The sequence below is a fragment of the Nothoprocta perdicaria genome, unplaced genomic scaffold (assembly GCF_003342845.1).
Source record: "Nothoprocta perdicaria isolate Ctin4 unplaced genomic scaffold, notPer1 scaffold_23, whole genome shotgun sequence".
Lineage (NCBI taxonomy): Eukaryota > Metazoa > Chordata > Aves > Tinamiformes > Tinamidae > Nothoprocta > Nothoprocta perdicaria.
The window spans coordinates 3967768-3990778 of NW_020455455.1; the positions used below are offsets into that span (position 1 = coordinate 3967768).

General features: G+C 39.2%; 1 protein-coding gene across 4 annotated transcripts in view; it reads left to right on the top strand.

Moving 5' to 3' along the window:
* Positions 1–16413: 16413 nt before the first annotated feature.
* Positions 16414–23011, top strand: part of CACNB2 (calcium voltage-gated channel auxiliary subunit beta 2) — a 77314-nt gene continuing 70716 nt past the window's right edge. For all 4 annotated transcript variants that reach the window (XM_026039432.1, XM_026039433.1, XM_026039434.1 and 1 more), the window contains exons 1-2: positions 16414–16970; positions 17818–17937. In XM_026039432.1, the coding sequence (XP_025895217.1) occupies positions 16902–16970; positions 17818–17937 (189 nt within the window). In that variant the 5' untranslated portion in view covers positions 16414–16901. The remainder of the gene's footprint in view (positions 16971–17817; positions 17938–23011) is intronic.

Sequence of the window (23011 nt, forward strand, 5' to 3'; positions counted from 1 at the left end):
CACGAGCACAGCTCCTTCTGCCTTCCTCGCAGGCATCCTCGGGGCTTCCTGCTAGTGACTTGTGTGTTCGCAGTGACCGCGCTTCTTGCAGGTAAAGCGGGTGCCGTGGCACCAGGCAGGTGGGCAGCAGGTCCCAGACCTGGCAGCTGTTGGTGTCCAGCTCTTCTGATGTCACCAAGTCCTGACTAAACTTTTAGATCACTTGGTACCGGGTTCAGTTTCTTCTGCTGTAGGAAATAAATATGATAATACCGCCTAGTTCTCTACAGGGCTGGGATTATCAGTATAAACTGGTGAAATGCTACGGCAGGATGCCTTTTGCTTAAAGCAGCAGCTGATGTTAGATTGAGTTCTGTAATTTCCTTCAAGACTTAATGGCAGAAATGGGTAAAAAGGAAATGCGTGGATTTATTGTCTTATATATAACTCTTTTTGATTTATCAAATTTTAAGACAGAATCAAATACTTTTATTGATTGAATTATTATGTCACTGCTGCTAAWCTCATAAAGCTTTTCATAAAGCTAAATTCATACAGCTTTTATTTATTACACAAAGCACATAGCATTATGAGGGTTTTTAATTCAATTCTGTATACAAGTGAAGACAAGGGGCCAGAAAAGTCAAACCAGGTGTACCACATCTTTCCATTAAGGATGATCAAATTAATCAAAGCCCAGTGAATGAGTCTGCAACAAACAGATGTTTTGGAAAGTGGAGTTACAACAGGAGCACTAAAAGCATTTTTCTAGCTTCAATTGTGAAGAACTGTTCTTGGAAATATGGTGTGAGCATATGTCAAAAGCCTATTCAGTTGGAGCAGATAAGTGGTGGTCATTGTTCTTTCTTCCTTTCTTAAGGGAAAATTCTTACTGATTTATTAACTATTGCCAAGCTGGAATGTTTAATTAAAGTGAACTAGCATGAACCTCAACAAAAAATAACCTGATAATCGGAAGTAACTAAGTCTTTCTCTTCCATATTGTCATCTGCTCTGCAGGTCTTGATGTCAGAAAATGCAGCTGTTTTTCAGTGAGGGAACTGAATGCAGCCTATTGTAGCTGCAGTAAGTGTTAACTGCAAAGTCATCTAGCCATAACAGCACAGAGCTAGCAAGATAATTTGTTCTTGTGATCTGATTTGTGTAACCACAATGTACTCAATTAGCTTGAATTCTTCTGCACATCTGTATATGTACTTTCCTGTGCTTTGAGGAACAATTTACAACTTGCTCCTGTTGCGCTCAGAGTAAGTTGTAAATAGATCCTCAAAATCTGGAGAAGTATATATTCCTATTTACCTGCATGTCTGGAGATCTGAGAAACTCAAGAAGTTGGTTGGTATCTATGTAGATCTTGGGGTGAAATCCTACATGGAGAGGTTTGAGCTATGTAGAAGAAGATAGTTTGAAGGTCTTAACATGGAGCATGTATTTGCTGTGCCTGTAAAGAGTATGAGAAAATTTCCGATTTTGCTGGGGCTCCAGTGTGGTGTGACTGATAGGGAAAGCTCTCCTCCAGCAGCAGCGCCTGAGGGGTGGCTGGTCGTCTAGAAAGCTTGTTGATCTGTGACCTTTGAATGCTATCGTAGTTCTGACAGCTAAATTAAGCACTTCTAGCAGGTGATCGTAGAGTACAATGCCATTTTGATAGGAAACTTCTAGGGAGCTGAACTAAAAGCTCAAAGTTCTGCTTCATATGGTTTGCTTTTAATATTTTCTAATAATGTCTTCCAGACACAAGGTGAGTACAAGGGTGTTTTTTTTTTTTAGTATATAATTTTATATATGCACATATATATATGTATGTATATATGTTCAACTTAAGAGTTAGTGTGTGTGCCTGTGTGTGTGTGTGAAAGGATTTTGTTTTTCCAGATGGTTAAAATAAATAGGTCTGATGAGCAAGTTCTGAAAGAGCAAATCAGCTATTCTTTATTTTTTATTTAATATATGCTTACAGGAAGCTTAGGGGAGGAAAATCCATCTAACTCTTAACAAAGGCATTGGGGTCAGCCTCTCTGAAGACTTGCCTTCTCCAGACTGGAAAAAAATGACTGYGTTGACTGAGTGCAGTGCTGTGTATTTTCTTAGAGAGGATGTTACTTGCCAGATAATAACTTCAGCTGAGGAATGAGCATAATGAAATGCTTGGGGTAGTTAGATCATCTTTCAGAAGAGCTATTGTATCTTCTTTCAGTAAATGTTTTATTTGCATAGAAACAGGTAATAGTAACCATGACAAGCTTGCTTATTATTTTATGCCTCTCTGACCAGTTTAATATGTAAGATTTTTGCAAGTAGGAAATTTAGGGAAACTTTGGGTGTTATGACTACTATAATTATAGGACTGTAGGAATCAGCAATTTTAAAGGCTTCCTAGAATTGAATGAATGAAAGCTCTGAGAAATTCTCGTGTGTGTGTCTTGTACACTATCATTTATAACACAATGGGAATCTGCACATTTTAATTTATTTAGCAATACATGAGTGATAGTAGCCAAAGGTGGGGTTTTTTTTTCTGTGTTTACAGTTCTAGAATAACATACATGTATGACATAGTTTTATTCTGTTAAATACTACAAATAAGTCAAATGGATTTAATAAAAATTACTTGAAAAACAAGTTTTTAAAGGCAGTTTCTTCATTTTGCTTTAACTATCTTAACAAATTTTCATATATTAAAAAATAATTTGTTTATGTCAAAGTACCTGTTCATTAGAACAAGCATGTTAAGCTTGGTACAGAGATCTAAAAAGCGAGTGTTCCCTGTGAGCTGAGCTCTTGACATGTAGTCAAGAGCTACAAGCTGAGCTCTGCGGACATGTAGTCCATTACAAAAAGGATAAGCAGTGGAAATAACAGCAGGCCAGCTTGACAGAAGCAAGCCTTGTATATGCATAATTATTAGTAGTACARTAGTATAATGTAAAGCTATTCCTTCTTTAAGGAATAACCTAATATTGATAGGAAAAAGGCCTTTGCATGCTTTTTTTTATAGAAGAAGTTTGCCCCCAAATAAGCAAGAAACTTAATAACTTCCAGGGAAGGGGGAAAAAATATGTATTTCATGTGTAGAAATAGCTTTGACTGAAATTGCCTTTGTGCTTTAATCTTTTGAGACTGTAAGCAACTGAGCAGGCTAAATTCCGAGCTTAACTGTTACATAGCTTCTTATTTTATTTTCCTTAAGGTGTAGATCACTCTTACAATTAAAGGTTGGTTGGTTTGTTTCTTTTTTTAGTTTTTAGCTTTTTTTGGGGGGGGGGAAGGAGATTAACAAGTACAATTCCATATGGAAAAAGTTTCARAATTTCTATCCATGGATGTTTTCAAAACGACTGGACAAAGCCCTGAGCAGTCTTATCTAGCTTTGAATTTGGCCGGGTATTTGGCTCTTAAATTCCTGCTTTGAGGAGCAGGTAGTCCGAGCGGACCTCCAGGGGTCTCTTCCACCTATAAATTCCTCTGATTTTATTCAGAGAAGGCAGATTATATAGAAGTCTTAGCAGAATAGAAATAGCCATACTTGAAATCAGAGCTCTTTTTTAGAAGTCTTCATCTTGTCCAGGAGTTGCCAGTGATTTAGTTCCAATTACTGCAAGTTGCCTTGCAGACCTCTGAAATCCCAGGGCTRTAATTCATGGTGCCTTCATCCACATTCCTTGTTAAGTGCAGGAATAGAGCTATATGGTGAGAATTGAAGGATGGGGCCTTAGAGTGGTACTCTGGTATAGTCAATTTATCATATGTAACGTATTGTGGTTTACCACATACATTTAAGAAAGTTGTGTTCAGTTTCTCTTAATTACCCTGTGGTCTTTTTAAGATGGGATTATTCATATTGTGTGCTATAATTCTGTTATTTATTATGTAGACATCCTGGCAAGAGCACGGGTGGCCCTCAAAGATACTCAAGCAATCATAAGGCTCATTGTACCAGTCCCTACTACCATATGTGAAAATTTCCTTTCACTGATTGATATTGCACTAAAACTTAACATCAAGAAAGCACTTTTTTTTCTATAATCACCACATGTATCTTGTTAATATCAGCTAATAATTGAAATTGCTTTCCTTTTCTGATTTTGTGAGATTTTCCATGCATGCATGGAAAGAATGTAGTTAGCCTCCCTTCTCCTGACTAATGTAGCCTTATAATGGACAAGGGGTAGTTCTGCTGAGCTGTATCTTGTTAGTAGAAAAGAATTGTCTCATCAGAGTGGATCCAGAGGCCAGGCGGACTTTGCAAGGAAGAATGTCTAGGGAATAGTCAGGATTGGAGTGTCCGTGGTGGCCTGAAGGAAAAAGTACCAGCCAAATACAAATTAATACCCTTTCTGTGGACTGCTGTTGTCTTCTCCGCCCAGGACGAAGTTTTCTGAGATATCTCTGTAATCAAATGCCACCCAGTAATAGTCACACATTTAAAAAAATACACAACTTGTACTTAGGGCTATTTTAAATAAACCTGGACATCTGTGTTTTTAAGTGTGGTGGGAGAGATTAGTCCTACAGTTAGTGTGTTTTATGGATCAGTTTGCCTTGTGACAATTGACAGCACTGTCCCTTGTACTTCTCTGGTACATTTTATAATATGAATAGATATTAAAAATAATCAATTTAATTGTGTTCTATTTTAGCATAATCGAAGAGGAAACAAAAAGGATTGCTATTGAGATGATGGATTATGATGATTTTGAGAATGAACAGGACTTTAAGTTGCATGGTGTCTTTTCAAATCACAGCAAGGATCCGTGGCTCCAGACAACTGACAAAACATGAAGGGTTATAAAAGAGCACATTTGTGTCACTGTGCCAACTTAAGCAATGAACATTTCTTCCCTTCTACAAGAGGGGGAAAAACAACGAGCCATCTTTTTTGTTTTACTCTTTCTATACTCAAGATGTTTGAACAGCAAAGGAGATGCTGATCTAATGAATTACTTCTGCCTGTAGATAGAATAATTACAACAAATGAAAAGGAGTGATGGAAGAAGTGTAAATATAGGTTCTTGATTCTGAAAGAAAAGTTTACAGCGCTTTGTTGCAAATGAAATTATTATCTTAATTAAAATCAAATAAAGATATGTAAAATACATATTTTTTTAATGAGGCAACTTAAGATATTAAATTCTTCTTTCTGGAATGGACAAACGTTGGCATAGTGTTGAAAGTCAGCAGGAGTCAGGCATCTGAGACCGTGAAAAGGCCTGTCTTGCCTTCATGTTGTCTTCTGACATTAACCTTGCCAAAGAAACTGACACTCTGTCTTTAGAAGATCTTCCAGAGGTTTTGAACAGAGAAACTTGAATTTTGATCTGGAAGAACTCGCAAAATCTGCCTACATATTGAGTGGGCAATCAATGTGACCTGGGAATGAGGTATCTTGTCTTTTTCTGTCCCGTTTTGCAGTTCCTCTCTGTTCCTGACAGCTTTGGGGACTGCCATCAGGCAAAGCAGGGAGAAGTTGAAGGGAGTCCTTCAGGAATTTAAGTTAATTCTTCAATCAGAATCTATTACCTACCACATATTCGTCGGTATTAATGGGAAGTCACATAGCTTTTTAAAAACTATTATGTGTTATTTCTACTGACAGACTGGGAAGTTACTATTGAAGTTAGTTCCATTGAAGCTAAAGATGGAACTGCTTGGATGTTATAAAAATGCAACAGTGTATTTTGTTTAAAAAAAATGCAGGTATTTATATAAGTAAGCTATAAGGAGCTTGCTAAGGCTCCTTATAATACGAGGCTGGTGAGCAAAAATTATRTTGTGGTCATTTTTCTCTTTGGCAATATTTTATATGTTTTTCATCCTGGAAAAYACATCCTTTTGTTTTTTGTAGCAGTTCAGATTTTGAGATCTTCTTTGCTGTTAAATTGGAGAGGGATGAGAACTAGGAAAAGTTCATTAATGCTTCTTGGCCCACTGTTAGACTTTTGCAATCGTTCCCTCATAGTTCTTCTTTCTCGTGTTTCTTCCTTGCTGCTCCTTCATGTGAGCGACCTGCTCACATGTAGGTGCTCCTCGTTCCTCTTTGCAGCATGGGTGATGGTGACCATCCACCTACCTGCTTTCTGCTGGGTTTTCATAGCAGTTGTTTCTTGTTCTCTCTTTGCTTCTGCATCTGCACGAGTCTGATCCAAATAATAATTTCACTTGTTATTTCTATGCTCCTGCCTTCAGAAACTGTGTGCAGTGTCCTGGACCAGCAATCTGCTATTCAGATAGGTCAAGCAATGTGCCTGGCTGTCCAAAACAGTGCTCTTTCATTTTTTTCCCAATCATTCTGTTCACTTATCCTTGAAAATAATGAGAGGGAAAAAGTATTTTTTAGCTCTTAAGGTTTTTAACTCTATCTTTTCTAAAGCCTCTTACTCTGACTGTATACGTGCACATAAATCTGTTATATGTGTTGCTGTCTATCCCAAAGGAGGTTTGTTTATGAACTCCCTGTGTTGTATCTCCTATTACCCCTTGCTGACTAATACAGCATTCTCCTTACGTCAACATCTGTTTGCATTAAAGATGCTCTCTTTTTTATTATTTTTTTTTATTATTTTCCTCCCCTCTTGTTGGTTTCTGTCTACACTGCAGAACTTCCCCCATCCACAAACTACTGCTTTACTGCTTCTAACATCTTTACAGCCCATTCTGACTCCTACTCCTTTTCTCTTGCACAGTCTCACAAGAGAAAGTGAGAAGGTGGAGGATGCTGACAGCCTTTACCCTCCACTTGTTAAGTACTTCTTCAGATAATTTCACACTTCCTCCCCTAACTTCTCCCATGAAACAAGATGTTTCCCACCAATGAGCCCCATGACTCTGTCTCAGTTCCTTCCTCTCTGCTCCCATGATGCTGATGAGATCTTTCTGAGGGTGGCGAGGCACCTGGGAAGACTGCAGCTTCTCCCASTGACGAGATCTGTGCCGCTCTCACCTCTTGTGCTCCATTATCTTCTTTGCTTTCTTGGTATCACAAGTTAGACTGTGACTAGACTGGCAGGTGGTCTAGCATGCAGTGGAACAGCAGTCTCGGTGGCACCTTTGTGGTATGCCTGTCACCTCTGCAGCCTCCAGACTGCAGTGACAGGTTTGGGGGACAGTGCTTCAAGCAGCAGCCAAGGTGGTAGCTGGGAGCGCAAGAGACACAGGATGGAGATTTAAACAGGAGAGGTTCAGAGGGGATCTCAGGAAAAGTTTTTTCACCCTGAGGGCACTGAGGCCATGAGTTGCCCAGAGTTGTGCTGTCTCTGTCCTTAATGATTTCTAAAACCATATTAGTCTGACCACACAGCTGACCCTSTTTGAGCAGAAGGCTAGTCAAGGGACCTCCTAAGGCAGGAGCCTCTCCAGGATAGCCTCTCCATCCCAGGCTATCCTCTAGTCTGTGACTTTAGCTGTGGTGCGATGTCGTGGTCCTGTCCCAGGAGACTTACACTGTGTGGTGATACTCAGTATTGTGGCAGTGGATGAAGGGCAGCCMGTGGTCCAAGCTTTGATGCTTCCTCTGCAGGAGATGTGTAGAAGAGGGAGATACTGTACTGGGTTCTCCTGACCCGCACTGAGTCTGGTCTGAGTCAGAGGAAGGTTTTCCCTCTTCTTCCTGTTGTGTTTCTTTTATGCCTGAAAAGCTGTTTATTTTTTTTCCTCTTTTGTAAGCCCTAAATATTTTAAAACTCACAGTTCACTTATTTTCTGGAAAGTAGCTGTTGTACTTCATTAAGCTTTGAACAATTCCAGAATACTAAAAATACTCCAACATTGAATTGAGAAAGATCATGCAGTTCCATCTTTGTGGTTTCCTTTAATTTTTCAATTACAATTCATTTATATTTTATTTTCCTTCAAGTTAGCCTCCAGTCACCATCACTATCTTCAATAGCTGCCACTTTTCTGGTTCCGTATTGTCTAGAATATGTACTCTACTTTTTTAACCTCTTGTCTTTATTTAAGCATTCTGTTGTTAATGCTGCTAATTCAAGTCCAGAGTACAGCATCTGTTTCAGCTGCAATGAAAGTACATTTAGTTTTATATGTTAGTAGAGATGATATATACAAATCTGGTTTACAAAGATAAATTAGTGAAAGGTTGATTATGCATTTTCATAATTTCACATATTCATAATTTTGTTTGCTTACAAATGGACAACAGAGGCATAACCATGTACGAATAGCACGCGGAAGCTTCAGGCTCCCCCAGTAAGGAGGCAGAGACAGTACTGTAAAAATGCAGCATGCAAACAAAGGAATTAGGAGACAGAATCCCACATGTTGTCTTGCCATCCTCTTCCATGCCTCACTTCTTCAAAATGCAGTTGTTGAAGCCATTTAAGTGGTCGCAGCCCTGTGGATTAAGAAGCATTTGCTTTAGCTTCTTGTCCTTGCACTGACAGAACACACTGTGCACTGCGTGTCCTCGCCCGTTCTGCCTATGTGCGTGTGCTAGGCTAGATACGTTTTAAACTGGTTGTTTTAGATCAGAGTTTATGTGAACAGTTGGTATCTTGTGATCTGTACGTTAACTTGGTATGTTTTCATTTTAAAACAAAAAGCACTGGAAAGAGAGAGAGCGAAAGGCATTTCCAGGCTATTATTTTTTATATGTAGAAGATGGGACGGACGAAGCACCTTTCAGGGAGACTTGCCTTGATGCAAATGTGTTGAGTATTGCCAGATTCTTGAAATCAAGTGATTAGAAATTATTAGAAATCCTTCCATGTGTGTATCATGTAAGGAACCTCATCCTTGGGAAAATTACCAGGTGTTTGCTTTGGTTCATGCTAGACCAAGGTAGGTAACAGGTATGAGAAGTGCCATGCTCTGTCTTGAGCCATGAGGCTAGAGCAAAAAACTAACACCTGAAACCACCAAGATTCACGTGGCTTGTGACATACTTGGAAACTGAGTGTGCATTAAGACTACTGATGATGATGATGACACTTTCTGTATTGTTGTCCCAAAGTAAATGGTGCTATGCAGTGTGAGAGCTGCATAGGTTGTCTCTCATCTATGCTGCGTAGATTGTGCATAGATGATGCCAGGTTATTTCTGGCAGTAGCTAATGGAGAGCAAGACTGCAGATCTTGCTCTTAAGCATCTGCAGATGCTTAAGGGACGATCCCACTTGGTAGAGATAACTGCTGAATCACAACAGAACCCCTGTTTCCAACTTGAGCTGTCAGTGAGCCTGGATTAGTGAACACTTAATGAAATAATTTCCCTAGCCTTCAATGTGTGGCAATTCAACAAAGATACTAATAAGAAAAATCCTTTTGATATAAGCAGTGAGCAAATGTCAGTGTTTTATTTCATGACAGTCGTTGATTGCTATTCACAGAAGATCATGATTAGAAAATTAAGTTGAGATAGAAAATAAACTCACCAGAGATTGAAAAAAGCTTATTTCAAACAACTAGTATGTCAGCAGTTTTTTCAAAGTGCAAACTTGCCAAGGTAACTCATGAAGATACATGGGAACAATATGATTAAATAGGTGAATAATATATTTACAGTATAGAAATGAAAGGCAGCAAACAAGACATMTAAAATACTACATTCAAAATATTATAGTATGGTAGATTTCAGTGAATGTACTTAATTTCAACATTTTTAGCATGTTAAGAAAAATCCGTCTACTAAGTAACTGAAGTAGATCACATGTTTAATTGTTAAATACAGATTGTAGATATAACTTGACAAAATGCAAATCAAATAGTTTCCTTTTTTTTTTTTCCTTCAAAATTTCTTATTGGTGAGAGCATTCCATGCTAAATTTTCAAAGGAGTTATTTTTAAGTATGCAGAAAATCTTAATGACTTGAACCAACATCCCAGATAAAAATATACCGAGGATCTGGAACACAGAATCTAAATGGCACTTTCAGCTGAGCTGAGACAAATTGAGATGATGGTTGCCATGCTTTTCTTTAGAGTCTGTCCTTCTCTAGTTGTCTGTTTTCTCTTTGTCTTCTCAGATGTTTTTATTGTTTCTTCTTACCCATTTGAATCCCTTGAAATCTTGTTCTTTCTTGTGTATCAGCTCATATCTCCATTTTTTTAACCTGTTTATGTTTTAGTAAACAACAACAAAATTCACTTTGTTCTTGCTAATAATCTTGCTTCAGCTTTGCCTAAGGGCTTAGGTGTATGATTAGGTTACCATGGATTTAAAAAGTTATCATGAATCAATCAGCATTAATACCTGTATGTGAGCTGACAGTCTTAGACAAAAGTGAGATGATTCAAGTTCGTGTAGTTTGTAATCAGATGTTTGCTGTATTTTCCTTGCTTTGACACCCCTTTCTGAATTGTTCCACAGGCAGCATCTAAACTCTGTCATTGCTCTGACTTTTCTGAACAGTTGAAGATGATTAATTGTTTAATACCATCCTCTTCATGCAACTGATTGCCTCAGTGAAAAATCAAATGCCACCTTCTCTAAAAAGAAACAATTCCTGATTGTATCTGTTATATCTATCTGATATGGCATATTTTTTTAGAAAACATTTTCTAGGAGACCCCTTTTTATCTCATGTTCTTACTGTCCTCTTCCTAAAAAGCACTTCTGAACTMTCTCTTGTTCTCATAGGTGGGAGAATCCTCAGTGAGAATACACAGAGCTACCAGATTATCCTCCTTCAGAGCTTTTCACAGAACTAATCTCTGCCATAATACATATAGAAAACTTACTTAAACAACAACCCACAATGGTTATGCAAGCGATGAGTCACAATGCTGTTACTGAATGGTTAAAAATGCTTTATTTTCCATTGCATTTGCTACCTTGATCCCTTTGTTACTCCTTTTTTTTTTCCTTCCTGCTTGTTTTCTCTTGTCCTTTGGACTGCAAGCACTTTTAAGCAGGGTTCATCATTCAGTGTGCTTTTTTTTCTTTTTTTCTTTTTTCTTTTTTTTAACCAGGCTTAGTACAATAGGGCCTGAAATAGTTCTCTCTTTTAGGTGGTTTTAGCAATAAATGGTAAATCATAACATGCTACAGCATCCCACAGATTCAGGGGAAAGTCGAGTGTAATTCTGAAGGATTTTTATGTTTGATTGTTTATGATTATTCTAAACTCTTCAGCTACACTTTTTGGCAACAATTTGGATATTGCCATGAAGAATGCTTATGAAGAGTAACCAAAAAAGCCAACCACTCCCTAAAAATATAAACCATGATGATTTTTTTCATAAAAAAAAAAAACAAAAACAAAAACAAAAAAACAGAAAGCTACCACCTAGGCTTATCTAAATGTGAGCACAAATGTGATTTAAAAAAATAAATATGTATATTTTTTTTCCCCTGATGGGATATCTGATGTAACTCTTTACCTGGTTCATGAAAGCTAAATTCTAGGCTTCTGCCAACTTAAAGGCTATTAAAAAAACAAACAAACAAACAAAAAAMCAAAACCCTTTAATCCAGCTGTTGATTAAATTCACATCTTGGAAGGCTGTTAATATCCAGCTGGGTACTGTGGTCGTGCTTGCCAAAGTCATGTTAAGGGCAGAAAGGARAGTGGTTTCCTGTACAATCTCCACTTTAATAATATTCCCACCCTAAAGCTCCCACTCCTTCTGAAATTTTACTCTTCCAGTTACAGAATCTTTCTTCATGGACGCCAAATCAACGCCCAATTAGTTCAGCTGCAAAAAGACATCAATGTTGCTTTGTTTTTGAAAGCAAACACAGCAAAGGTCTTCAGTGGCCATGGTAGGAGTTGATAGCATTCCTTATATAGTAATTGTGGCGGAGCGCAGTTTTATTGCATTCAGATGTAAATGTGTAGTGGGCAAATGGCCAAGCTCTACAAGGGCTGTGCCAAGGAGTGGGGAGGCCACTGCGACGAGGCTGCGTGGTTGCCAAGCTATGGAGTGTCCCTGGCCCTTGCCCAAGGAGCCAACCATTCCCGAGTCATATCCCCCTGATGAATCATATGTCGTCTCTCTCCTTTGTTAAATTATATTTCTTTGGATCATGCCATACATGCCAAATGGTATTACTGAAATAAATGACTAATCAGAATTAATTTGGTATTTCTGGTAAAAAATACTACTTGCATACACTCTCAGAAGAGTGTTCTGTGCATTTTTTTAACCATTATTCGAAATAGTGACCTTGTTCAGAGCTCTAGAGAAAATTGATAGCTAAGAAGTTTCRTGTTTGTCAATTGTGGCCGTTTTGTCAAACTGAGGCATTTACCAATTTTTTATTCTTGGGAGTGCTCCTGACTTCCGTATAATCATTTAGTGTGCAGCTACTTTACTTTTGAAAAGAARTAAGTGTATGGCCCATAGACTTCAGGTTGGTCAGTTCACGAGGATGGAAAAGGACAATCTTTATTCCCCACTGGCATATTATAAATAAAATTTGCCAGTCTTAAAATTTTCACCTCAGGCTAAAATTTAGCACTTCACGTTCTGCTTTTGGTGTGGAGCAGTTCAAAGCATTTGCAGTGAAATGAAAACTTCAGGGAAATGACTTGTCAATATTTTTTTCCTATTTTGTTTTTTGTTGGTACTCCAAAAGTAATAGTACCTCATTGTAAAGTAATAGATGGGCATAATGTGCCATATTGAGTCATAGCTTAGCAGTACATGTAATGTTGCCCTGACAATTCCAATAATGTAATCTAATAATAATAGTAAGAAATCTGTATAAGAAGAAGAAATAATAATAAGAAATCTAGCAGTTAGCAATAGGCATATATTAATCCTAGATGTTGAAATGAATTATCTTGCAAGCACAATGAGGCGTTMGTTTTTCGTATTTAAAATGTAAAGCAGATGAGGGGATAAATGTATTTATCCTTTTGCATTGAAATTTTTTCTCGGGATTAAGTGATTAAAAAAGATATATCAAGAGGGAAAAAAACCCTCAGTATTGTAAAAAAAAAAGTGTGTATTTGTGTGTACATTTTTATTATTCCCTGTAAAATCTTGTTGCAYATTTTTACAGCTTCTTGTGTTTGTTTATAATGTATGTATTTATAACATAATAATAATGAAAAATCCTTAGTTGAAAGAACCTGCTCAATCTTTCTAATTAGAAAAATGTTTGAGACTCTTTTTGGGAGTTAGGAAAGTTTGTTGTAATGGTATTCAATTCAAAAGTGGGATTACCAAATTAGAGAAACATGTGGTAATTGGAGAATCAGTTTCATTTTTCTGAAAATGATGCAAGTCTATGAATTTTGAAATGTGATGATAACTTTATGAACTCAGAGGAAGAATTTAGTAGGAAAGGAAAGGCTATTCCCATCAAGTGATTTACACTGTTGCTCTGTAGACAAAACTTGTCCTTTAGGCTCCAGCTTTATTGACTAAAGCTTTAAGATCCTCTAATAAAAATAAATAAATAACATGTTCAGACATTATTCATGAGTGCAGCAAGCTTCAGAAGGCTAACAAGGATAATGAGAGAACTGGAGGTGCCACCTAATACAWCTAAAGAGTTTGCTTGACTGGCCCAATATTTTAAAGGTGATGCAYTTGTAATACTACAGAAGATGACAAGACAGTCTGTTCTCGAGAGTAAAAAAGAGGAAGCTGAAGTATGATCATATGTGACCACACACTGCATGAAAAGCTCAGCTTTATATTATAAAATGACCATATAAAATCTAGCATAGTAAATTATACTGTTTCTGGTTAATAGATATCAAGCTTGTAATTAATACCAAAAAAAAAAAAAAAAATATTTCAGACACTTTTTAGTAACTCCACCAACTTAGGAGAAAAAGGAAAGAGGAAAAAGTAAAGAGATGGGCTAACTGTTACGATAAACTGTCTCCCTACAATCAGATGACTTCCCATGAAAGCTGAGGGAATGATGAGACTATGGGAGCATCTGTCACTGCTCTTCTGTGTCCCAGTGGAATGGAATGAAGACCTGCTGAAATTCTGTCTGAATGGCGGAATTTCAGAGGCAGTTGGAAGAAGATTCATCATCTCTCTGGAGTAACTGCTACCACTAGYGTAACCCTGGAGATAATCCGGTCTCTTTCCCTGTTGTGAATGGACAACATACATCCATGTGGCCTTACCTCATTATTTTCCTTGAATATTCCAGGTGTTCCTAAGATACTTCACTGTAGTTTTGTCTAACTTCGAAAACTAATTTTACCTTTTATTTTTTAGTATTTTAAAGAGTTCAAGAAATTCATAGCTCATCTGAGTCAGTAATTTATAAAATTAATTTATAAAATTAATAAAAAACAGAATTAATTTATAAATTTATAAAATTAATTGATTTTATAAATTAATTCTGATTTTTATCATCCCTCCCCTTTTCCTGGGTTGCCCTGATTTCAGGCTTCTATTGGTGTGTGTGTGTGTGTGTGTGTGTGTGTGTGTGTGTGTGTATGGATGGATAGATAGATAGATAGATAGATAGATAGATAGATAGATAGATAGATAGATTTTTTTTTCCACATTCAAGGAGCAAAGAAACTCTCAGCTTCTGTTTCCACAGAAAACCTTCCTAGTTCTGGCTGTCCCACCAGGGAAATAAATATGATGTTGAGTTTGATTTATGTGATTTGTCAATATAATTAAAATAAATCTAATCAGATGGTTCCTTGGATATGTTTCGGAACTGTGGCCAACACAGGATATGACCAGCACAGCAAATGATCTCTGTGGCCCGAAAAATGAAATTCTAGTTTAAGTAATCCCGGGCTGCACCTGCCTTGTGATGGGAGGCCAGATTTCTCTTCCTGAGCTTCATGACTCTATATAGGCTGAAGACCAATAAGGCAGTGCTCCTTCTGGACAGCAGAACGAATGGGAGTGAAAGCAATGCCATGCCACTTCATCGGTGGAAAATACRATGTACTCACAAGTGGATCTGCTAGAGAGCATTAACACCCACACTGTGAGCTGCGTGGTTGCAGTGTCAGGCTTAATGGCTTGTTCGTTTGTTTTCTTCTTTTATTTAAGGATAATGTTGCTTAGGACTTGGTTTATTAAACTGCTTAGATGTGCGTCAGAGAGGCGCTCGGGAAGGTGGTGCACATGGTCCTTTCTGCAGGGTTGGGATGTGGTGGGACCCCTGTGGACCTTCACTAGGAGGGCTGCTTCTCAGGCTCAGCTTTGGCTATTGCAGAGGTGCAAATGCTGGTGTTGAGTATAGGCTGCTGTTGTGTTACCCAGGACAGCACTTAAGCTTCCTCAGAGATCAAAGGAGTACCAAGCCCTGACGCTGATACTAAGCTTTTGGCAACTTCTTGCTACTCAGCTTTTGCCACTCTTCTCCTCAGTGGCATTACATTAGAAGGCAAAAGCAAATTTTGAAGTATGAAAGATCCTTGAGAGTTTAGAGGGACTCTGGTTCTTTTTCAGGTAATCGAAGGACTTTTTTGTATGTTTTATTGATACTTTTCTGCTCCTTTTGCTTTAATTCAGAAGGCATTTTAGAAGTTCAGTATAACAGTAGATATATTTGTGGTCCCGGTAAGCAAAATATCCCTTAGAGAATAATTTCCATGATGTAGCATTCAAAGRCAACATATTAAATTTTGAAATGGCAGATAATATGGGCTTCAGGAAAAAATATTTTGAAATTTAAAATCTACCTTTATTTTACACTGGCAGCTCAGTGACAACTATTGCTAGCTTTAAGAGTGGTTAAAAGCAGGCTGTTCCGTTACCTGCAATGGGRTAATTCTGTAACGAAGCAGGCACAAGCAGTGGCAGGGTTTGGTCCTTCACAACCAGAGAGCTCCAGGTTCCTAGGAAACGCTGACATACTGTTTCACACAAATGACCACTCTTCTCCCCTCTAATCTCTTATTGCCGTCTGCTTTTCACGTTAGCTGTGAACGTAAACCGAGGGCAGGCACCTCAGCGGCAGGATGTTTCTAGCTGGGATTTTGTACATCTGCYTGTGCGAGGTGGATGTCCTAGTTAATGGTGCCGTAGCACGTTATTCCCGTGTCAGCTTATGAATYACGTAGGTTGTAACTAACTCACTAAAAAGCAAAATATACAAAATCAGTGCTGTGTCTTGCTTTTGCCAGTTTGAGGTCTGGATCGTGCAGTATGTCGCAGGTGTGTTTCCTTCGGGAAAAGACAGAGGCAGTAACCAGGGGGTTAAATCCCTGCTCAACAGGCGTGTTTTTGGATGTAMGTTTCCGTCACAGCGCAGATCCAGGCTCGGCACCTCCCGGCCGAGGGGAGCTGTGTGTGACGGAACCCGCGCACTGTGGCCCGTGACAGACCCCCGTGACGGCACCGGGCCCCTGTACCAGCCCGCGGGGCCCTGCGTTCTCCAGCTGTTCACCCTCGAGACAGCGAGCGGCCTCCCGGCGCCGAGGGATGGGAGCGTCTGCGTAAGAGGCTGCACGGATGGAGCATGCCCAGTGCTAGGGAGAGCCGCCACCCCGCCCCCAGCCCGGCGAGCAGGAGATGGAATGAACTTTGCACCCGCAAATGTCACCCAATATATTCCGCACAGCATCTTAAAAGGTTCTCCTGTAAGCACTATTTTTAACAGCCAAGCCCGCCCCCCAAAACAAAATGGAAAAAGCACTAGGTGTTTTTTGTCACCGATCTCAGTTTGTTATCAATTGAAGCATCTCTCACAACATTCACCTGAAGTCTGGCTTATTTTACCCTTTTATTATTCGATTTTTTTTTTCTTGCTGCTGATATATGGCTTTTTTTTTTTTTTCCTGGTCTTTTTTACTGGCATAAGAAAAACTGAGAATTTAATTGCACGAGACTACTTGGAAACAGAGAGGCTGAAAGCTTGCAAGGCAGAGGGACAAGAAGGGAAGGCTCTGGCGGCAGAGCATGGATAGGGAAGGAGCGGTGCTGCCGCGGTGCTCCGGGTGCACATGTTCCAGGAGATCAGTGCCGGGCGCTGCAGCTGCGGACACTAACTGAGCTGTCTGGCTAATGAAGGCCACCTGGATCAGGCTTCTGAAAAGAGCCAAAGGAGGACGTCTGAAGAATTCTGATATCTGTGTAAGCTTGTTTTCATTATTGGCATATGTTATATACGTTGCTGAGAGCGGGAGAGAGAACTACAGCAAGGAGAGGACAGTTGTTTTCATTCTGATTGAATTAGCAGAAGTCTGTTTTGTATGCAGGGAGATGCAGGGAAAAATCGGAGCTGTCATTATTTATAGAGCCCTTCTGGCATTGTGACTAGTTGCATTGTGGCGATACGTGGCCGGGTGCTGAGGCCAGGCGGATTTTATTAGTTGGGACTTGATTTGTGGTCGTTTGCATGTTTTGCTGAGGGGCAGAGATGGATACGAGCCATTTTCAGTTGTGATGGGGAAAGTATGTCAGGTAACGAGGTTGCCCTAAAATAAAAAGGGATAGCACAGCTTAAAGCTTTTGGCAGTGATGTTGTGTCAGGGTAATTACTGATAACAAATTTTCGTTTTTGTAATAAAATCTGTTTCCTCTCTAATTCAGTTACTGTTTAGAGTTTTAATTTTGATGGAGCCCTCCTTGAAGCTGCTGTGTGTCCTTCAGCCCTGCACTGCACCACTGCTGTAACTCCACAGAGTAGCTGGCTCTGCTTACTAAAAAGCATACAAATATAGGAGCATGGGAATAGTGCAGGAAATAAAGCACTGGGTAAGACACCTGCACTTCTGGAAAGTCTCCAGAGAATAACATTTACTCTTTTTAGCTATTTAATTTTTTCTAAGTGATTTTCTCTTTTGTGCAATTATTCTCTCTTCAGGGATGCAGAAGTAAGASAAAARACAAGGTGCATAAATGCTGTACTCCCTTTTTCTTCCTCTTTTCTTGTTTCTCCTGAACAACCTGTGACATTATTTTTCCTTTCCCCGTTCAGGGTTCGGCGGACTCCTACACCAGCCGTCCATCCGATTCAGATGTATCTCTGGAAGAAGACAGGGAAGCAGTGCGGAGAGAGGCAGAGCGACAGGCCCAGGCACAGCTGGAAAAAGCAAAGGTAAGGTGTTCTCTCACATCAGAGATTCATAAACTGTTTTAATTTGAAGGATTGCTATTTCATCAGTTTCCAGTGCAAACAATTTTTTTATGTGCTAACATGTTGCATGAGACCTCTTCTTAAGATGTTTCAGACAACAATGGAACTGATATTTTAAAGAAAGATAAAAACAGTTAAAGCTACGTTTTTCTGTTAAGGGCACTAGCTTTGCTTGCATGTTTCAGAATAATCTTATTTAAATGTAGAGTTTTTTTGATGTATTAAATAAACATATATTTGCAGTATATAGGGTCAAAGGTTTAAATTCTTACTAAACATATTATTAGAAATTTCTCTAAGCATGATTTTAGATGCCTGTGATGCTTATAATTTGCAGTTTTAGAAATTAGTTCTGAAACATTGTATATATCTACTGTCAGTGAAGGACTGGTCCCTACCAGTTGTGTATGTATAAATACAGAGAATCTGTGTGTATACATATATATATATATTTATTTTTTTTCCTGAAGACTTCACTGGCTTTGCAGTTTATATGTTAAACCCTGAGTAATGTGGTCTTGGACTTATTAAGGTTTCTCCTTCTAGCTTCAGATACCTGGCAGAGAGTGATGGRTTTAAATAGACATGCTAAATGAGCTTGGCTGGGTGTATATATTTTTTCCTTTAGATGCGTTTGTGACTGTGAGGCATTTAGCAGCAATAGAGCCCAAGCGTATGTGCTTAATTTTCTTTAAATACTCTTGTACCTGTAAAAAACAAACAAAAAATCTCAGTGTGATTATCTTAATTTTTTTTTTTCATTTGTTTGTCACTTCATTCCACTTCTTTTTCTGTGTGCTGTCTATGGCCAGATCTTGGTGTAGCTCTTTTGTGTGGTCTGTTTTTCCAGTTAAAATTTTCCCATTTCAGTATTGAGGAGCCTCCTCACATCTCCCCCTTTCTCCCTCCTGCTATGTCTGTTTCTCACGTTCTCTCCTATTCCCCTCCTCCATTTTGGCGTGTTCCTTGTTTCCCCATCCCTGGTCCATTCTGTTTCCTTTTCCGCTGCCAGCTTCGCCCCTGCCCMTTTATGCCGCCTGCGCTACAAGGGTTTCTCATAAATTCAGGCGTTCACATTATTGAGGTATTAACCTGATTACGRGGAAGGAGCCAGCTCAGTAAATAATACAGCAGTATAATACACAAACAGCTTCTTCAGGTTAGGATACTTAAACAGGGAAGCCAAAGATGTTTTGGGGAAAATGTAATAGTTAACAGATATTTTAGTAAGAGCTCCAAAAGAAGGTTTTTAATGAGGTGTGGAGCCTGCCAGCCATAAGAGATGCTGAACACTGCTTTGAAGTCTAGACCTGCTGTCTTGGGATCAGCATAGCTGCAACGCTGCAGCAGCCCATTTCTTCCCTCCACCTTGTATCTGATCACAGACAGGAGTTCCAGTTTTATCAGGGCTGCTTTTTGTCAGTTTAAGATTTCTCTGCTCTTAGGAGAGAGGATGAAGACTRCTCTGAAACTCAGGTAGAGTGTTGAATTTTCTCAGTTAAAATAAATGATCTTTTAAAGAAGTGAACTGATAATATCTTGTGGGCTAATAAGGGTAACACCGTAACACTTAAGTGCTGAACTGATGCATCTCTTAGTGATGGGTAAATCTATGCAAGTGTTGCTATGGGAATTTGGCTTACTGATGATGGCTTGAATGCATGGACAACCCTTATGTAATATTCATGACCTCTAGCACAGCTGCCATTGTAGTTTATGGAGAATTGCTAGCAAACCCTGACTTTTAAAAACTATATTTCTATACATCAAAGCAGTGTTCTCACTCCAGCTGGTGTAAGATCCAGTCTCTAGGTCTGACACTGTCTGAAACTGTTAAGACAACTTGTGAACAGTCGAAGTACTGAAAGCACTGCCAAAATCAACCTGTTAAAACAATGGGCAATTTCAGGCCTATAGAAAACACAAAATAAATTATTCAAATCATTTGGGCTTTAATACAGATTAAAGCTGGAACTACATAAACAGTCTTGTTTCTTGAGCCAAAGGAGTTAAAACCACTCCAGGTTGTAACATAAGGACCATTTTACACAGTGGCTAATATTTCAATTAATGGTATTCATTAAAACAYTGCACATATTCATTGCTTGCATTTTAGACAGGCAGCTTAAGAGACATAAATCTAACTCAGTATATCTGTAATGTGATAAGGCCTATTTTCCTGTCTTCATTGGTGGTTCCTCACCACCCAGGAACACTGGATGTAAAGGTGATGGAAGGGGAGCTTCCACGGGCAGTTTGGCCACGTGAGGCTCTCAGCAAGCGGTGGGTTTGTGGCTGCTCCCTGGGCCATGGGACGAGCTGTCAGCCAGGGCCCCGTGACGCAGCGGCCTTGACGGTTTTTCCTTTTAGTATTGTGAGTGGAAATATTGATGCTAAATAAAGTCATTATAATTCTGTTTGTCACAGGAATTAGCCAAGGATGACACATGCGAATAATGCAAAGGTTGAGGGGAAAATGATCATGAATTAAGAGATGGAGAGAATAAAATACTGTTGAACTGGATCATGCACTTAATGAAAACAGTTTAATGACATCCATTTTTCTTCCTTACACCTGCCTTATACCTTACAGTGTAGGGAAAAATACCGTAAACAGTACAGAAACATATATTAATATTTTAATGGCTAATGGTTAGCAGATTTGGATTTTAAGATGGACGTGTATGAATCTTGTGTGTCTGTACACCATGAAGCAGAATAGGAATGTCTGATAAYGTGCAGTATCAGATTAACATAGTAAGTCGTGATAAAACACTAGTGCCTGTCTGGGAAGAGTGTTAGGTTGCTTCTGCTGAGTCATGGGGCCATGGGCTCCGCTGCGACGTGCCGTGAGGAAGACAGGGCCAGAGGAGCAAAACCTGAGGTGTCCGGGGCCGAATCCAAGGGGCGGTGGTTGAGAGGTCCCGAGGGAAACAGCTTCCCAGGTGATGCTGTTGTAGCTGAAGCTGAGGTAAAATGATCTGGTCCAGAGGAGAAACAAGGCAGATGCAAGTAAGACAAAACAAAACAAAAAAACTTTAAGCCTGTCATGGCCAAACCCAGCTGGGGATGCTCACGTGCATCTCCAGTCCAGGTGAAAGAGGGCCTGCATAGTGGCTGAGCGAGGAAGCTCAGCCACTCCACTCCACTCCTCCACTGCGACCTCTGCTACACATCTTCTGTTTTTAGAATTAACTTTGTATTTCCGTAAAAGATAGGAAGCTTATGCACCCACCAGCCAGGAATAAATAAGGCTAATCACCTCTGCTTTGTATTGCTTTTAGTGTTCATATTTAGAATCTCTTATTTCTACCAAAAGACTTCTTAATTTTGAAGGACAGGCTTTCAAAATGAATTCTAGCAAAAAGTGATCTTTTGTCCAGACCTTTCTAGTATTTGATTAATTATCCCCTAAAACATTTTAGGAAATGAGAAGGATGAGGTATCAAGGAAACAAAGCAAAGCAAAACAAAGAAGAAATGTGAAGTATGGATATTAGGGAGACCTTACATTTCAATCTTAAATGAATTGAATTTTAAACTTAAGAAAAAAGTGAACTTTGGTAATGACTCTTGGCCTTCTCCAGAGCCAGTGAAATCAGTTCAAATACCTATCTTGTTACTTTATTTTCCTCAAAGGCATCAAATGTTCACACCGCAGGTCTTGACTGAAGTGCTGTTATTCACATTATATAAACTTCTTTCCTCTCCTCAATAAATAGCTTAATTTTTTAAATATTTTTGCTTCTCCTTCCCCCACCAACTCTAGAACTGCTTAGACAGAGACAGTTTCTGGAGATCTTTGGACTAGATCACAACACAGACAAAAGAAGTCTCTCCTATGTACAGTATTTAAGCAAAATTTCAGTTATTTCTAATGATAACAAGTACCAGTTAATAATCCAAATCTGTTTTTCAAAATCAAATCATGCCTTTTCAGAAGTCAACGTCTGTGTCCTTAAGTAGGTCCTCTTTGTTTGCCCGTAAGCCAGGACCCTACTGCTGACACACTTTTAAGAATTCTTAAAATCTGAAATACAGGTAGGCCTCTTAACCCTTCATTTTGATCATTTTTACACTGAGACTGTGAAGCAGYGCAGTTTGGTTGCCACGCATCCCTTTGCTTTCCATTAGGCAAAAATACAGCGCAAAATACGGACTCAAGTGGTGATGATGGCTCCTTCTGGCTGTAATAGAGCAGTGTCTGTTGTATTGCCTCCATGGGCAATACATGGGCAGGTTGGGACCACTGCTTTTAAATCTCTCCCAGGCCATGATGATGCCTCGCTCTCCCCACAAGGAGTGTCTGCTGGACACATGGCAAAGGTTGTCTGGTGGAATTATCCAGCTGTGTGTGCCAGGACTAGTTACCTGAGCATTTACCCACTCTCAGGCAGGTTTCACAGCCCCTGAATGATCCCATGGGTTAGCAGGCAGCACCAAGGTTGGTTAAGTCTGCCTAAGCCAAAGTAGCACTTTTTGACAGACTGTAAGTGCCCATCACCCCAATGTGTATCTTTATGTTGTGTTAGCGTGCTACATCATGGACACTCTTTTCCCTTCCCTCTTAATGTGAGGATTTGGGGATGCTGTACAGCACCCAAAGCCGTGGCTTGCTGGCTCTGTTGTCCAGCAGCCTYGCATTGCATTGCTCATCTGTTCTGGACCAGAATTATTAGATAGTACTTTATGTTGGCTGTTGTATATGAGAATGGTATTATCAGTGGTTTCTTTTCATTTGCTCCTTTTATTTSAAACTACTTCCACTGCATGCTAGCATTTTTGCATATTAGATATCCAGTGTTGCATATCGGAGTTGCTGGGATTATGTGGGAGCTGGCACAGTAGTCTAGCTGGAAATAAATGTGGTGTTGATCCAAAAATGTAGTTGCAAATCTGGTTGTTGCTTAGCTGGAGGCAAGTTCTGCATTGCTAGTTCATGACAAGTTTCTGGATCTGCTAGGATTCGATTGCAAATGCCCTTTTTTTTAAATCTCTTCCTCAACTTCTACTGTTGTTTTCTGCCTTTTTTTTTT